The following is a 16,457-nucleotide window of genomic DNA, read 5'->3' as shown; positions in this document are numbered from 1 at the left end:
CCGGAAAAGCAAATCCCTTAACCATATTAGTACCACCACTCAATGTTACTACAACTCATATACTAGCTTCACCTTCCCTCTCTCTTGTCTTCTCTCCAGTCCTTGAGGATTAGTGTCGTCCACTTGGTCTACCTGCATCTACCACAATCTACCTGTACATGGTACTAAAGAGGGGGCAATTCCCAATTCTATCGACCTATTCCCACAACACTATTGCCATCTCCTCCCGCCAACCGACCCCACCCCATCGACTCTTCTATCCGTTCCCTCGGGTCGTCCTTCATCTTTTCACCTTTTTTCCAGTGTTTCCTTCCTCAAGGCGACTTCCTTTCGTGCGGTCGTCTTGCTACTCCCATCACTTTCATATATGTCCGATTCGCAATCCTCTTCCCGCTTTCTAGCACCAGCTCCTGGTCAGCCCCCGACTGCCAAGGTGGCGGACAATATAGTCCAGGGTCGCAAGCACAAGACCACCGCCTGCAAGGCGTGTAAACAGAAGAAGCTCAAGGTGGGATATCTTCATTAAGCCCGTCGTCACTGGTATCTTCGTACCATCGCATCGGACCCTGTTCGTCGGCTAACCCCCTCAAGTGCAGAGGTGACCCACCATGCCAACATTGTGTGGCAAACGGCATTCCATGTCTGGTCGACGAGATGGCCGACATGCGCCGGAAATACGCCATGAAGCGCAAGTTGGACCGTCTCGAACAAGCGGAGGAGACGCTGCTGCGACTCATTGACGCGCTCCGGGAGAGTGAGAGCAAACGTCTCGCCCAGCTCTTGAATCTTATCCGAAGTAATGCCTCCTTCGAGGAGCTCCAAATCTTTCTGCAGCAACAATTCACCGGGCGCGAAATCGAACTGTCCCCAGAATTGCGTGAGATCCAGAGCCAGATTTCCCGTCCCTCCGACGATGATGAGGAGGCGCACCCTCCCTCTCAAACCCGATCCTCCCGCCGCGTCCTTGATGTCCGCCGTCTTGCCGATAATCCCGTCTACCAAGTGCCTGCAAAGCCGTGGACAACGGTCACCGACGATGACGACTTGGTGTCTCACTTGGTATCGCTGTGGTTGACTTGGACTTTCCCGTTTTTCCACTGGCTGGATAAGGATGTGTTCCTGCGGGACATGCGGGCCGGCAATCTCCAGGGCCGGTTCTGTTCGCGCTTCTTGGTGAACGCCATTCTTTCCGAAGCTTGTGTAAGTGCACTCGAATATGTAACAAACATCATTTACCGCAGGACTAACCTGGGCGCTATTTCCAGTACTATTCCGACTACGCCGAAGTCTTTACCGTTCCCCACGACACGCTCACGCGGGGCGATCATTTCTACGAAGAAGCCCGTCGGCTCCTTGAAGAGGAGGAGGGAGGAGCGACGATACCGACAATTCAAGGTCTATTGGTGTTATTCATTCGGTAGGTACTTGGGAGTTGTGTGAAACGCAGACCATGCTAATAGTGTTGGGCTCGCAGGATGGTTTTGATGGGCAAAGACCGGTTGGGTTGGATGTACCTGGATCTGGCTATCCGAGGGGCAGAGGAGTATGCGGAAAGCCATCCTCCTGGGTTAGCCGGTCAGGAAGTAGACCGTGAAGCCGAAGAGGTCGTGAATAGGACTCTCTGGGGGGCTTTCAACATTGCTTCGTGAGTGCTCTGCTCTCGGGTCACCAGCGCGTTTACTAATTCGGATCGGCTGCAGAACCGCTACAGTCTCATTGATGAAGCATATCAACGCCAAGCCCCCGCAGCGTCCACGTATCCCCGTCACCCACGGCGACCCGGATGATGTATGGTACCCTTACCCGCGCGAGGTGGACGCTGTCCGTGGCCATCACAATTGTGTTTTCGATCGATGGTGCGACTTTTGCTGCATCATGATCCAGATCAGCAGGGGGCTGCATGATCCTGAGCATCTTGTTGCCCCATCGCAGATGATTGGATTTGTTGATGGTATCTACAAACAACTCCAGGAGTGGCACGCTCATTTGCCACCGTGTTTAAACGCGGATGTGGCGACCGTCCCCCACGTTCTGAGTCTCCAGTAAGTGCCGTTGCCTCCTGCTTCCCCAAGATGCCTCTGTGTGGTTCGTTGTACTGACTTGCCCCACCCCTAGTATGTTTTACCACACCACCGTCATGCAGATCTTTGGGTTTCTCCGATCCAACCGTGAAGTGGCTCTGGATGTATCCACGGCCGCACATGCACGGCAGCTGTGCCTCTCGTCGGCGCGCCGGGTAGCAGCGCTGCTGCGAGTTCATCGCGACAAGTGGGGCATCGACCGGATGGCGCCGTCGACCATCCAGTGGTGCAGTATTGGCATGTTCACTCTCATGGAAGCGCTGGACTCTACGGACAACCGCAACGCTTTCGTGGAGCTGTGTATTATCGCCCGAGCGTTCTCGCGGCGCTTCCCTCTGGCCAAGGGGATTTTACGGATGATTCAGCTCTCCGCGACGCAGTCCGAGGTGGCCCTTCCGGAGGAGACCGACGCGCTGTTCACGGACTTCCAGACGCTGGGTTGGAAGGAGCGCGACGCCAAGGAGTTCAGTAGCTTTTACCCGCATTTCAGCTCGGTTGTTCAGCAGGGACCAGCGCGCCAGGGGGACGTGGATCTGGACCAATTCCTGACAAAATGGGATGGGTTGAGTCTCTCGCAAAACCAGGATTCGGGGGCGTCGGAGTCCGATTCGAAGCGAGGCAGCTCGGCGGAGTGATGATAGCATCGCCCCCAGCCACCCGTTTTCTTTTCTCAGATCTTGACCGATCTTGACCAATTCGTGACGAAGTAATGAACGATTACCACTAATACTATATTTTCATTGGTTACATGATGCACTGCGTACATTTTCCCCTTCTGGATATCACCCTCTCTGTATACTCTGATCTCTCGGGATTCGGTGTCTGCCTGGCCTGTCCGAAGCCGGCGTGAAACTTGGCTCCGATGGAATGAATGTCTTGTGAGTTTGAAGGAATAGCGATCGACATGTGACGTGTCTCCGTTGGTCTAGCGGTCGGAAATTTCTTCCGCCTTCAATCAGGAACGCGAAATTGGCGGTCGGCATCTTTTTCCGGTGGGGACTTCTTTTGCTTCACCCTGTTTATGCTGTACTCCGCAGCCAGCCCTGCCTTGCTTCGTTCAAGATGTTCCACTTCATTCATCCCACGTTGTCCGTGCGTTCGCGCTCACTATCGTGGGTCAATCCCGCTGTCGCTGTGAGCTTCCAAAGGAGAGAGCATCAGGATTCTGACCTGACTGCTCACCATCGCGTATGAAGATGAATGCTGGCGTTCAAAAGCTCACAATCAACGCTAAGTTTTATACTGATCAATGGGGATTTGTTGTGGTGATTGACTGGATAGCCGAAGGTCAAGCAAACACAGATAAGCACAGCACCCATGAGATTGCTTGGCCATGCATTGCAACTCCCCACTTGTACCCTCTGGAATTCCTGGACAATTGACTCCACCATGTTGGTGTGGTCTGATGCGCTGCAAGGTGTCTTCTAACACTTACTTTCTTCCTTCCCCTTCACAGTCCGCTTGAGGATCGATTACAGGGCGGTCGGAAGCGATTCGCCAATCAAACGCAGCAGCACAAACGATCGGCCTGCGGGCGAGTTCCCACCGCCGGCCATCTCCACCTCCAAGCTGCTTCCTGCCAGGAATTGGTTTCCGGGATGCTTCATCTCCTCGACTCCTACGTCATTGTGTCGGGTAGGCGGAGACTTCGGGATTTGGTGCAAATCCAGCTTGCATGAGGGCTGACACAATTAGTGTCGCGGTGTTTGAAAAGTGTAACCCACTGGAGATCTGGAAGCGGGATTTTTTTTTCGTTCAGAGTGGCCTATCATGGTCCAGCATGGACTTGCATTGTTTATGAGGAGTTTTATCGGTGAATCGTCGCATGGCTACATCAACCTCCTGGCTTTACACAATAGACTCCATTATGTGGGCCGGTTGGATGACCCTCCCCTCCACTACCATCGAAGTGCCTCGGGGTTCTCTTGCCGACCTGAGTCTGTAATAGCTATCTGCTCCACTCGAGTGGGCATGGATCTGTCATGTAAGGAAATATCACTACTCCGTACTAGTCTAGCAATATATATATCAACTCGCACCCCATCTAGTAGAACCATGCTGCCTACTGGTAGGAATACTGGTACTACCAACTTTTGTGCAAGCTGTGTCTAAATATTCTAACCACGTTGTGCTGTAGTTAGTACCGCATAATGAAAACCATTTATGATAAACAATGACCACTGTCCCACTACCGAGGAGTATCCATTCTACCGGACTCACTGACCAGTTGTCCGATTGTGATGAATGTAGACAAGTTAATAGCCCGCACCTGTCAACCAACCTTATTGTGCGCACGGAGCACAGTCCTCCGTCATACAATTTTCTGCTGCACTCATGCCTCAACATGAACCATAAGCAAGAACGATACTGATTACAATCCGTCATACAGTTAATCACCATTGAACAAATTATCCAACTCAAAGTCCTCCATCTCCATCTTTAAATCAATGTGGCAATTCACCCCATCCCAATCCTCCGGTGTGCCACTGAGACAGACAGCGGGATTCATGAAATACCCGAAAGCTTAATTAAATCTAATCAACCAAAACCCACCATGGACACGATCTGCACGTCTTTCCATCCCGCCATCGCAAATTTTCACTCCCTCACCCCTGCAACCCCAGTGGCCTAATACCCCTCCAGAATCATGATTCAGGTCGAATCGCAGACGATAGCGGCGTCTGCCACGGCCCCGACGGATAAAGATGCTGCTTGGGCCATCGTCAGTGAAGAAGCGGGGGAGATTGACCCCGCCGTGGAGAGGAGAGTGGTGCGCAAGATTGATGCCTTTTTCATGCCTGCTATGTTGATTGGTATGTTGTCTCCATCTCTGTTCTTTCATTTATAGTGTTTGTCTTGTCGGGGCAATTGTTTTGAATTGGAAAAATTGGCATATTGTTGACTTATATTCCTGTAGGATATGGATTTGTTTACTGGGATAAGGTTCGTCATAACCCTCCCTGTCCTTGGAAAACCCTGTATGTTACATCTATATCTGATCTCAGCTAATTCTTATAGGCCATTCTTGGCAGTGCCTCACTGTTCGGCATGACTACCGATCTGCAGCTGCAAGTCATGGATTACTCCACTTCGCCTGCCACCAAGGATACCTCCCGTCTGAGCTGGGCCACCTCCATCTTCTACTTTGGTATGATGGCCGGGCTGTACCCCATGACCTTTGTGCTGCAGCGCTTTCGCATCCGGCACGTCCTGGGTCCGGTCGTGATGCTGTGGGCCATTACCTGTGCTGCCACGGCGGGAGTAACCTCGTGGCGGGGGCTGTTTGTGCAGCGGTTTTTCCTGGGTATTGTCACTGCTCCTAGAACTGTATGACACCTTTACTAATTGTGTAGGCTTCGTGGAGAGTGTCATTCCTACTGGCTTCATGACTGTCGTCAGTGGATATTACACGCAGGACGAGCAGAGTCTGCGCCAGGCGTGGTGGTTCTCCGGTACCGGGTGGTTTACCATCATCGGAAGTGCGCTCAACTATGCGTTTGGGCAGATCGACTCCGGGAGTCTTAGACCGTGGCAGTATATCTACATCTTCGCCGGTGTGCTAACCTTTCTATTTGGGCTGTGGTGCTGTGCCATGCCGAATTCACCCGTCGAGGCGTGGTTCCTGACCCACGAGGAGAGGGTCGTGGCCGTGGAGCGCCTGCGTCGGGGCCAGACCGGTGTGCGCTGCCAGGTGATCAAGAGAGATCAAATTGTGGAGGCATTCCTGGATATCAAATTGTACCTGATTGCTATAATGATGGCTGCAGCGTGAGTAACCCTTCCTCCATGAGAAGCGTCGCTAACACACAATAGGTATACTATCAACGGCGCCATTTCCGGATTCGGCCCTCTGATCGTGTCAACCTTTGGCTATAACACCCTCGACTCCATCCTCTTCCAGTTTCCTGTGGGTGGCGTTTGCCTGATATTCATCCCCCTCTGCGGCTACATCGGCATGCGCGTTCCCAACACGCGCATCCCCATGCTCATCGCCTGCTGTCTCCCCGTCATCGCCGGCTGCGTGATGATCTGGAAGTCCGAATGGGGCTACCACCCGGCCGTTCCAGTTGCTGGATACGCCATCACCGGCTTCTTCGGCCCGGTTGTCAGTCTTATCATCACTCTCGGCGCCAGCAACGTTGCTGGCGCGACCAAGAAGACCGTCATGGCGGCCACCGTGTTTGTCGCCTACACCGTGGGTAATATCATCGGACCGCAGCTCGTGAACAGCAAGACCGTCCACCAGCACTACCCCGAGCTGTGGGAGGGCATGGTGATCTGCTACTGCATCACCATCGCAGCAGCAGTAGCCCTGTACATTGTCCTGTGGCGGGAGAACCGTCGTCGCGACGCCATGGACCTGGACGAGAGCCAGCGTGACAAGTTGGCGTTCCAGGATCTCACGGACAAGCAGAACCCCTTCTTCCGCTACGTGCTGTAGCGGCAGTCCCCCCCTTCAAATAAAATGTATAATATCAATCCTCCTCAGATAGATTAGTAGAATTCCACTCCATCTCCGATACCTTTCTCACCCAATCACCCCCATCCCCTCCATACATATTATTATTATAATCCTCAAACACCACATACTCAAGCATTTGGTCAAATGAATTGAATATTGGTGGATTATTGCATGAAGAGAATAAATATTTATACTAAGAATCGATGGATGCCTGATCATCAGCAGGACACACTGCAATAAGTATACGATGGGGCTAAGATTGGCCCTGACGTATATAGACCGCACAGTGATTGATTAATTGATGATGTGCTAAAGGCAGAACCATGAACTTATTAGATTATTAGTATTATTACTATCATTATCAACACCTCCTCAACTCTCCATCCAACACATTATCCCTCCTATCCCCTATGCAATGGTTTACTACTCAAGGACTAACCGCCCCCGCCATAGCCTCAACATCATCCTTCCCACCCGCCGTCGCCGGCGTCGCCGTCTCAGTCATCGAAGCAGCAGCCATGCCCTGTCTCCGCAGTCCAGCCAGAGAAATACTCTCCCCCTGCAAGAGATACATATACCAATAATACGTGCCGACAAAAAGCCCCCCACCGACAATATTCCCCAATAACGTCGGGATAATCCCCTTCCACACATACAACCCGACCGTAATCTCCGGCGCATCCAACCAAATGGCCAACGGAATGAAAGTCATATTCGCCACGACGTGATCAAACCCTAGGGAGACGAAGGCAAAGATCGGCCACCAGATGCCCATGATCTTCGACGCGAGATCCCGGCCCTGTAGGGCGAAGAAACAGGCGAGACAGACGAGCCAGTTGCAGCCGATGCCGCGGAGGAAGATTTGTTGGAAGTGCGGAGTTACTTGTTTTTTGGTTGCGAAGGAGATGACTTCGCTTTTGTAGGGGTCGGTGGAGAAGATTTCGCCGTCTGATGATGCTGTTAGTAGTGTACATTAGGGGGTGTTAGGGGGGAGAGGGAGGGGTAGTACAGCCAAAGATAATTGCCACCATGAACAGTGATCCGCAGAGATTTCCCCAAAAGGTGATAAACCAGTGGAGGAGCATCTTCCACCAGGGGAGTTGGCGTTGCAGGGCTGCGACCGTTGTGAACTGTATCTATTAGTACTACCTCTTATAGAAAGAAGTGAAGGAGGTGCATACCATAAATGACCCCGTACACAGATCCGCCCCCGTCAAAATAATCATGCACAATCCATACGGAAAGACCAGGGCACTAATCGTGCGAATCAACCCCGGCGCATTCTCCTGGAACCAGGTACTCGTGTTGGTGCTCAGAGCGGTGCCACACGCTAGAGCCAGTAGACATCCGGCTGAGACGGAGCTGAGGAAGACCTTGTCGAGACGGGTATTTCCCTTGACGATGCCGGCACGGGCGACGAAGTTGATGACTTCGGTGGGGGTGTATGCGTCTATACTGATGGACATGGTGAATCCAGTTGTGAATCAGTAGATAGGTGAGTTGAGCTGTGGTCGCTATCTTTTCAAAGGAATTGCGCTGGGGATGAAGACAACCAGCCCTATATACGACTGTGGAGGATGAAAAAAACAAACAGATGACAACCAATCACAAGGCTGCTTATACTTTCTTATCGGATCGACATTGCAAACCATCAGATTCGGGCTCGCTTAGAGTTCAGCCCCAGCATATCGAGGGTCCCGCTGGGGTTCTTGCCAAGACGGATCCGGACGAGTCACAGCGGCGCATCTTATCAGGTCGTGAAGACTGGCATGTCGACATCTCCGCGGTGAACACTGTGCCGACTCAAGGGATGATGGTTCTGGACTAGCTGGAGGATTTCGCCATGGCGATTGGCTAGCTGCTTGGATCTGTCCGGGCTATCCCTGCACCTCCCCAAGAATATACTCCGTATTATCATCTGAACTGCCGGGAACATCGGTTCATTGAACCTGTGGGGATCATCATGCCCGTGCGTGACTCCATTCAGGACACTATTGTGTTGATCTATCATGGCTATTGTTCTTGTGGTAGTTATTGGGCTAAAGGCTTATCGGTGAGAAGCTTCTTCGAGCGGGACCGAGGTCGATGGTGGTGATTTAGAGTTCGATAAGGTGATTTTCTAGTCTTGGTTGACAGGAGGACTTCACGTCAATGTGATGGGATGGAGATCGAGCAGTTGGACTGAAGCTGGCTGGTGAGTCTTGTGATGAGGAGTAATTTGGAATATTGAATAAGTGATTACTTGTGACTGATGGTGCTTATCATAATCTTTGATAGGGTTATTACGAGATTCATATTGTCATGGCTGATAGAATTAGCAGATGGAAAATTCTGTAGATCATGTCTTCAAGCATGATGGTAAGAAGAGTTTTGTACTCATGACCTGCTTTCTATGCCTGTATGCAGGCCTTAGTCGGTCTCAAGGTAGACCTACTTGACAGTGCCGAGTTTGCTCTAATCTACATGCCAGCATGTCCAACCTTCGACAGCTCTCAAAGAAACATCAGACTCAGCTGCACAAGCTACATAACTTAACTGCATGCAACTGAATTCTCGCATTATGGTATCTCTAATCGGTATCTAGTCTAGTCTATGTAAGTATATGTCTATTACTTCTGCTCTGCAGCCTGTGACATGCCCGGCTCCCCATCCGCCGGTACCATAGGCTCATCCTTAACAGGCCTCTCCTTTTCCACCACCTCCGACTTGCGCTTTGCATTCTCCTGCAACTTCCGCATATAGCGATCCGACTCAGCGGAGTACTTACAATGTGTCCGAATCACCGCCCCATACTTATAAAACAGAAACGGCGCCGGCATACACAACAGCGACAGAAACGCCGGGATCGACGGCGCCCAATGAATGCCCACCCCATCATACATATACGGGGCAATAATGGGGAACACCGCACCAAAGATTGACCGCAGCACCGTATTCGCAGCCAGCACCGACGCCGCATAGATGGTATACGAATCGATCAGGTAGTTCATCACTCCCAGGTAGATCAGAATCACCCCAAACCCGAACGGCGCCGTCGCAATGATGCTCACGATCCAATGAATCGACGGATAATCCGTCCAGGCGAACCAGAACTGACTGATCGGGATCGCCAACGCCCCTGGCATACACTGGATGAGTCTCGTCTCCGGCGGCGCAAACCCTCCATGTTGCTCCTGCACCTTGATGTAATGCAAATTGGCAGGGATCGTGCACGCACATCCCAACATCATCCCCACCGCAATGCCCAAGAAAGCCAACCCACCGATACCAGGATTCCACCCGCGCACATCCTCATACACAATCGGGAACGCAGCAAAGAACATATACAACGTCCCATACACGATGGCAATGTACAGCGCGAACAGCAGCACAATCGGCTCACGGAACAACAACACCCACGGCCGAGACATGGTCGTCTTCAACAACCGCGGCAGAGAAACCGTCCCCTTATCCAGCTCAATCTTACTCCGATACACCCGCCCCGTCAGCTGCGAGAGCCGGTCCGCACGCAGTCGCAACAGCCGCGGCGCATACGTCTCGGGAATCGAAACCGTCATGAGCAGCCAGATGAACCCGGCCAACGCAGCCAGAAACCCTTCCACCCAGCGCCATCCGGCGCTCATGCCCAGAAACCCACCGATGATGGGTCCGATCGCAGGGCCGAGGAACGGCGCCGCGGCGTACAAACTCAATGCGAGACCGCGCTGACGCGCCGTGAACATATCGGAGATGGTCCCGCCGGCGTTCGTGAAGGGCGCAGAACCGAACGCGCCGGCGAAGAATCGCAGAATGCAGAGCGTCCAGATGTTCTGGGCGCCGGCACAGCCGGCTGAGAAGGCGGCCATGCCCATGCAGCTGAAGAAGAAGGGAATTTGGCGGCCGAAGACTTCGCTGAAGGGTGCCCAGAGGAGGGGACCGACAGCGAAGCCGAGAACGAAGAGGGAGAGACCGATTGTGGCGACTTCATCGCTGACATGGAAGTAGGCGGTGATTTCGCTCACGCTGCCGCTGTATACGGAGGAAGTGAGAGACACGGTGAGCGTGCAGGAAGCTACGATAAGAGTGATGGCGACCTTGCGGCCAAGGCCGAAGAGCATCGGGTTGCGGGTGTCGTTCGGGATCCACGACACCACGTACGGATCGTCTTCGGTCCCGTTGCCGGGGAAGTCGTATTCCAGGACTTCCTGCGTGATGGCTGCTTGGTCGGTGAGGAGACGCCAGTAGGGGATTTTGGACCGGTATACCCCTGGCGGGAGGGGGCCTTTGGTGAGAGTATCCTCCATGTGGATGTTTGATTAATTTGGAGGTTATCTATTGATTTAAACTTCGTGAAGCCGTTTCAACCGTGTTTCTCATGAAGTATATATGGCCCGGCACAGCCAGGGGCATTAAAGGGTATCAGCAACGAACGACAGTGCACATGGCAACTGGGCGAAAGAATGACGATAAGCAAGAGTGAATGCGGCCGACCACTCATTTATCACTAAAAATCTATCGCTTGCACTGAATTCGGAGACTAAAGAAAAGACACTAAGAAAAACGGGGTCATTCCGTGTGGCATCCAGACCCACTCCGCTGTTGGATTCCGAGTTTGCCACTCACAGCTCACCAGACCTTCTCCCACTTAGATATAGATTAATCAAAAGGGTCTGCGTGGATACTGCAGGAGAGTCCGAATCACGAGCTTTAAAATGCACTAAAACTCAGTTCCAGTTGTTGTTGTGTTGTTGTTGTGGCATCATCTCAATCCCGATGGTGAGATCGGATATCGGCACGCCTGGGTCTCGGGCGGCTTGGACCCAACCTCGGTTGCAAGGCAGTGCAAGCATTTATGCTGGGGCTAATGTGAATAAACTCGGTTAGCACTGATTCAGGTTGCTCGGGTGAGTCTGATTCTGCCATATGCCAGTGCTTCTGCCTGACTAGTTATATTTGCTGTTCGTTTATGCGTCACTCGGTTACACAGTACCAATTTGCAATGTGCTTCTCCGGACATTTTGACTAATCATCGATTTGCTATTTGTGTAATCTGTTGATCATTACTCGATAATCACATTCATGCCTCTGTACTGCTTCATACATCGAGTCGTCTACTATGCACTAGGTCATTTGTACTCTACAAGTTTTCTTTCATCGTTCGATGTATCAACTTAGGGCATGGAGAACACGTGGCAAATCGCCGAAACTCAAAATAATATATATTCATCGAAGATCTACATCAGGTTGGTATACAATAAGAATCAATGCTACTTGACGTGTCAGCTCTCATAATATCTCATAATGGTCGTTAACTTACCGTCACATCCTCCCACGATTCCCAACCACGTCCCTTGACTTGCTTAAGATCGTCCTCTGTGATCGGCTTCCCTGTCGAGAAATACCCTGAGTGAATCTTCGCATCGATCTCGACCCGCGAATCCTCAGGAATCATATCTATATACCGATTAGCCATGATAATCCTCTCAATAACAGGAAGCTGAACTCACCATCCGGAATCGGAACCCGTTCATAGATGGGAATCCCCTGCTCGACAATGGCATCATGCTTCATATTCGACATGGACAGCATGCGATCAATCTTGGTAATGCCCAACCAATGCAGAATATCCGGCATTAGAGCCTGAAAGCGCATCTACACCAACATCAGCATGACCACAATTCCCAAGAATAAGGGATAGGATACTCACATCCTTCGTCCCCGCGATATTCTCCGTCCTCTGAAAATACTTATCGGCCGTATCCCCACCCCTCTTCCTCGAATTATACACCAAATACTTCACCACCTCACCGAGGGCCCTCCCCTCCTTTCGAAAATAAATCACCACACCACTCCCACCCTGCTGCGCCTCCTTAATCGCCTCCTCAATCCCAAACGTCAAATACGGCCGACACGTACAAATATCCGACTGAAACACATCCGACCCATTACACTCATCATGAATGCGCAGCGCCAGCCTCACCCGTGGATCCGATACCCTCTCGGGAGGCCCGAAGATATACACCGTGAGCCCACCAATCGGCGGCAGAAAAACCTTCATATCCGGCCTGGTAATCAACTCCGGATAACTCCCGCCCGTATGTTCGAACAACGCCCGTCGCAGATCCTTCTCCGATACCCCGAATCGATCCGCCACCCCCGGGAGATACCATACAGGTTCCACGGCTACTTTGGTCACTTTGACGTCTCCGCCGGAGTTGAGCACGATGGTTCCGTCGATGGGGATTCGGCCGCGGGTGATCGCGTCGGTGATTTCGGAGACGCGCATCGTTGCTCGTGTCACGGCGATGGTGGGCCGCACGTCGATTCCTTCATCGAGGTACTGGCTGTAGTGTTTGACGATGTCGTGGCCGAAGGGGTCCATGGAGACGATCTTGTTCCTGTCGCCCCAGGCGTCTTGGTAGGGGAAGTTGAATGTGGGCTGTGTGTTGAGGAAGTTGGGTCGGAAGTTCGGTTCCAGGTCCCCTGAGGCAATGGCCAATGCTGTGTAGATTGAGTAGCTGCCCCCGTGGGCGCCGATGGCGTTGCGCTTGCTGAGGGTGGTTTTGCTCCGTGAGACGATTACGGGGCCCCGGGTGGCTGCGGTGGAGGAGCCCCATGTTAAGGGGATGGGGTTGGCGACGCTTTGGGAGGGGTAGGTGGTTAGCTGTGGTGGTTAGTACATCTCTTGAATGATTGGTATGATGGGAAGGCTTACGACGATGCGGTTGCTGTAGGGGTTTGTTGTGGAGGTGGGGTCTGTTGCTGTCGGCATGGTGGTAGCTGATTGTGTTAAGAGTGTTGAGGGGAGTTGGTCGGGATTGATGGTGTACGAGACGTGATGATTTGACACTTGAAGAGGAGTGCTGGGTTTATATGTCTTTTTCAGTGACTACTGTGCTGTTTGTCTTTCTGGATAAACAGAACAGTGGTCACTGGATAGATGACACCCTCTCGATAAGCGATAGGATGCTTCCGCTGTCTGACTATCTGGGAGACACTAGACACGACTATCAGCATCCCATCGGAGTAGCTCAGATGGTCAGATACGATCGATCTTGCGATAATAGACCTGAGTGCGGCTGATGGCCAATCACAGGCGCCGATAAGCGGTGGTGCGACTTATCTTGTCTAATCTTATCTCTGCGCTATCTGCATCTACCACAACAATATAGCTTGTATATTGGTATATTGGTATATTGGTAGGTGACGCTTTGCAGCAGGTTGGTTTGAGTCGTTCAATGATTGCTTCTAATAGCATGAATGAAAAGCGGTAATTAGGGGAGATCTACAATACCACAAAGTAGATGACAATAATCTTGTTAAACTATAGCTAGCATCACATCAGAATAAAGTACCATCTCCAGAATTCAAAATCGGACTCGACTTCGTCTCAGGCCTGTTCTTCGCCGCCAGCTCCCGGCCCGCCTTCCATGATCCCGCCTCTAGCATCTGCGGCAGTGACAACTGCACATCCCCAAACTTCCCGCTCTGCAAGATCCGACTATGCAGCTGATCAAGCAAAGCAACAGTCATGGCCCGCCACTCCACAATCTCGCCGTCTGCGACAGCGAAGCACGGGAGACTTCCTCCAGACGTGCGCAATCCCCGCTCCTGCGCCTCGGGTTTGAGCGTCAATACGCCCATATCTACGAATAAACCACCATTTCGATACTCTGGGAGTCCGGTGCCCAGCTCTGCGTTCTGCCATTTTAGGGAGAGGAGACGCTCAAATGGGACTTTCAGAGAGTATGCGAGCCATTGTGTGAGCTTGTGGAAGGGCTGAATACCGTCTGTGGCCGAGGATGATGAATGCTCTGCGAGCACGGCAAGTGGCCAGGCGTCGCCGATGGGGTGACCGTTCACTTTGGTACGGTCGGATGGCCAGATGGGAATGAGTGTCTTCTGGAGGACATCCCAGAGAACCAGGTAGTCTATAGAGCCTTTGCTCGTAGCAAGAAGGTAGTCTACGAGTCGTTAGTCGCTATATTCAGCATCGTGGTTGGTAACTGACCTGCGATCTGCCCAGGACGGCCGGAGGGTCCAAAAATTTCCTGGAGATTTATCAATGATTCTCCCAGTCTCTGGAGAATCTGCACACGGGCAGAAGCTCCAAGAAGCGGGTTGGAGTCGTTGACTTGAAAGCCGCGAAGTAGAGTGTCCACGCTGAGGGTTCGCAAAGCCTCTCCTGTTTCCATCGTGAGTAACGGCATTTACCTGGTCATTACCGAAGATAGTACTTACCGTGCACCACATCCTTCCTATCCGATCCCTTGTTGGCAAAATCACCGTTCAAGAACATATACAGCGATGCGACCGCGATACCCTCGCTGCGGTTGAACACAGCCCCGGTTTCTTCCTCCACGTAGCGCCAAGTATCCCCTGCACCGGCATCCAGAAGCACGGAGACGAAGAAGAGATCCAACAAACTCCTAACCTTCTCTTTATCATCGTATCCTGCTGCATCCCATCGCTCGATCAGTTTCTGGATTCGAGGGACGCCGCCGACTTCGAAGTGCTGCCAGCGACCGTGGGGCGGGATTTGGTCGTAGCGGTCCGGGCCGAAGTCTCGCTGCGTAGATCGTCAGTGATAATCAGTGGATGTATACGAGGCTATCTACCTGGATTATGCCTGCAACGTAGTCCACGGTCGCGTCGAGACGCTCAGGGTGGTAGTCGTAGTGGTGCAGCTTTCCTTGTTCAGCAAGGCGGAAGACAGTATTCGCTCTCTCGCGGACGGCTTCTAGACGAAGCAAGTGTTTAATATTGGAGTCCATCGTGATTCCCGTTGGGGAGGTAGTATTCCAAGCTGAGAATATATGCTAGACAGTTCTTTTCGACAGAAAGAAAAGATAGACTGTTGTCTACTGAGGAATGTTGCACTGGATGAGGGGATGAAGCAAACAAAGCGGGGAAGCGCTTATCGCCTCGGCTGATACGGTATCGTATCGTATCTTATCTGATACCAGCGACGATAACCGCCTGTGAAGATGCAAGTACAACAGTCTGAGGTCGGAGGATGCCACAGCTTCATATCATTCTATATCTCGCCAGGAACATTGTATTTATAGCAGGAGATCCTCCAGTACTCTGGAAGTCAAGTATACATTCCTATTGACTTCTTACTCTCCATTACAATACGTATCCATCATGACCATCACACTACCCTCCAACGTCCACCAACCCCAAAATGACACCTTCACATCCCTTCTCTCCCAACTAAGAGATCGCTCCCTCAAGCCATCCAAAGTACGCGCCCTCGTCCGGGACATGACAGCAACCATAACCAAGAGCCTCCACATCGACGCACCCAAGGACGAAACAATAGCTATCATCGTGGTGCTCCGCTCCGGCTTGGCCATGTTTGATGGCTTCGTGGACAATATCCCTGACGATGTCTCGACGACCGTCTACCACATGGGCATATTCAGGGATCAGGCGTCGTTGCAGCCGGTCGAATATTACAATAAGTTGCCCGTGAAGCCGGCGCACATCAAACAGGCTTATATTCTGGATCCGTTGATTGCTACGGGCGGTACGGCGGCGGCAGTTATTAGCATTTTGCAGTAAGTTTCTAGCATATTGTAATTTTCAGCTGGGTACTAATGGTTATTCCAGGGATTGGGGAATTGAGAAGGTCACATTTCTTTCTATGTTGTCGACTCCGGTTGGATTGGCGCATGCAGCTGCGGTGTGGCCCGAGGGTAGCCGGTTTGTGGTGGGTGCGGTTGATCCTGAGGTGGATGCGAAGGGGTATGTTCAGCCTGGGGTGGGGGATATTGGTGATAGGCTGTATGGGACTGCATTTGATTAGATATTTGTAATAGAAATCAAGTATTGTTTCGTTACTGATCTTCACCTCCTCTCTTGACATATGAAATACTATCTGTATTTTACCCTTCTATCATCTTTTCATCTCTCGTTTCATGAATCGTAGA

The 16,457-nt window shown here is 51.8% G+C and overlaps 8 protein-coding genes across 8 annotated transcripts; 3 read left to right on the top strand and 5 right to left on the bottom strand.

Annotated features, from left to right (window-relative positions):
- The first annotated feature begins 173 nt into the window (after nucleotides 1-173).
- ASPBRDRAFT_642862 (Zn(II)2Cys6 transcription factor) lies at nucleotides 174-2,790 on the top strand. Its single transcript, XM_067628461.1, has 6 exons — nucleotides 174-508; nucleotides 592-1,200; nucleotides 1,266-1,417; nucleotides 1,475-1,645; nucleotides 1,701-2,042; nucleotides 2,116-2,790. The coding sequence occupies exons 1-6, from the start codon at nucleotides 368-370 to the stop codon at nucleotides 2,714-2,716; spliced, it is 2,016 nt and encodes a 671-aa protein (XP_067477123.1). The 5' UTR covers nucleotides 174-367; the 3' UTR covers nucleotides 2,717-2,790.
- Nucleotides 2,791-3,162: 372 nt separating this feature from the next.
- ASPBRDRAFT_642907 (uncharacterized protein) lies at nucleotides 3,163-3,576 on the bottom strand. Its single transcript, XM_067628463.1, has one exon. The coding sequence runs from the start codon at nucleotides 3,470-3,472 to the stop codon at nucleotides 3,260-3,262; it is 213 nt and encodes a 70-aa protein (XP_067477122.1). The 5' UTR covers nucleotides 3,473-3,576; the 3' UTR covers nucleotides 3,163-3,259.
- A 1,152-nt stretch (nucleotides 3,577-4,728) lies between these two features.
- ASPBRDRAFT_130297 (putative MFS transporter) lies at nucleotides 4,729-6,522 on the top strand (the record flags this gene model as incomplete). The annotated part of the gene is made up of 5 exons (XM_067618217.1): nucleotides 4,729-4,894; nucleotides 4,999-5,024; nucleotides 5,100-5,385; nucleotides 5,435-5,849; nucleotides 5,895-6,522. The coding sequence occupies 5 exons, from the start codon at nucleotides 4,729-4,731 to the stop codon at nucleotides 6,520-6,522; spliced, it is 1,521 nt and encodes a 506-aa protein (XP_067477121.1).
- A 394-nt stretch (nucleotides 6,523-6,916) lies between these two features.
- ASPBRDRAFT_45158 (formate/nitrite transporter family protein) lies at nucleotides 6,917-8,096 on the bottom strand. The gene is made up of 3 exons (XM_067625341.1): nucleotides 7,725-8,096; nucleotides 7,553-7,673; nucleotides 6,917-7,491 (listed from the first exon to the last, which is right to left on the bottom strand). Exons 1-3 carry the CDS (start codon nucleotides 8,007-8,009, stop codon nucleotides 6,971-6,973), a joined length of 927 nt encoding a protein of 308 aa, XP_067477120.1. The 5' UTR covers nucleotides 8,010-8,096; the 3' UTR covers nucleotides 6,917-6,970.
- Nucleotides 8,097-9,098: 1,002 nt separating this feature from the next.
- Nucleotides 9,099-11,108, bottom strand: ASPBRDRAFT_45156 (MFS transporter). The gene has a single exon (XM_067625340.1). It carries the CDS (start codon nucleotides 10,824-10,826, stop codon nucleotides 9,153-9,155), a length of 1,674 nt encoding a protein of 557 aa, XP_067477119.1. The 5' UTR covers nucleotides 10,827-11,108; the 3' UTR covers nucleotides 9,099-9,152.
- A 557-nt stretch (nucleotides 11,109-11,665) lies between these two features.
- Nucleotides 11,666-13,494, bottom strand: ASPBRDRAFT_45154 (uncharacterized protein). Its single transcript, XM_067625339.1, has 5 exons — nucleotides 13,238-13,494; nucleotides 12,230-13,186; nucleotides 12,030-12,174; nucleotides 11,840-11,976; nucleotides 11,666-11,789 (listed from the first exon to the last, which is right to left on the bottom strand). Exons 1-5 carry the CDS (start codon nucleotides 13,292-13,294, stop codon nucleotides 11,784-11,786), a joined length of 1,302 nt encoding a protein of 433 aa, XP_067477118.1. The 5' UTR covers nucleotides 13,295-13,494; the 3' UTR covers nucleotides 11,666-11,783.
- Nucleotides 13,495-13,752: 258 nt separating this feature from the next.
- On the bottom strand, nucleotides 13,753-15,410 carry ASPBRDRAFT_45153 (URC4/urg3 family protein). Its single transcript, XM_067625338.1, has 4 exons — nucleotides 15,141-15,410; nucleotides 14,764-15,091; nucleotides 14,534-14,707; nucleotides 13,753-14,486 (listed from the first exon to the last, which is right to left on the bottom strand). Exons 1-4 carry the CDS (start codon nucleotides 15,294-15,296, stop codon nucleotides 13,864-13,866), a joined length of 1,281 nt encoding a protein of 426 aa, XP_067477117.1. The 5' UTR covers nucleotides 15,297-15,410; the 3' UTR covers nucleotides 13,753-13,863.
- Nucleotides 15,411-15,572: 162 nt separating this feature from the next.
- ASPBRDRAFT_208581 (uncharacterized protein) lies at nucleotides 15,573-16,371 on the top strand. The gene is made up of 2 exons (XM_067621835.1): nucleotides 15,573-16,085; nucleotides 16,138-16,371. The coding sequence occupies exons 1-2, from the start codon at nucleotides 15,670-15,672 to the stop codon at nucleotides 16,331-16,333; spliced, it is 612 nt and encodes a 203-aa protein (XP_067477116.1). The 5' UTR covers nucleotides 15,573-15,669; the 3' UTR covers nucleotides 16,334-16,371.
- The last annotated feature ends 86 nt before the right edge of the window (nucleotides 16,372-16,457 follow it).

This window comes from Aspergillus brasiliensis, assembly GCF_001889945.1.
Source record: "Aspergillus brasiliensis CBS 101740 unplaced genomic scaffold ASPBRscaffold_9, whole genome shotgun sequence".
In the NCBI taxonomy this organism is placed as follows: Eukaryota; Fungi; Ascomycota; class Eurotiomycetes; order Eurotiales; family Aspergillaceae; genus Aspergillus; species Aspergillus brasiliensis.
Note: the sequence above shows the minus strand (reverse complement) of the source record. Positions and strands in the feature narration are given on the sequence as shown.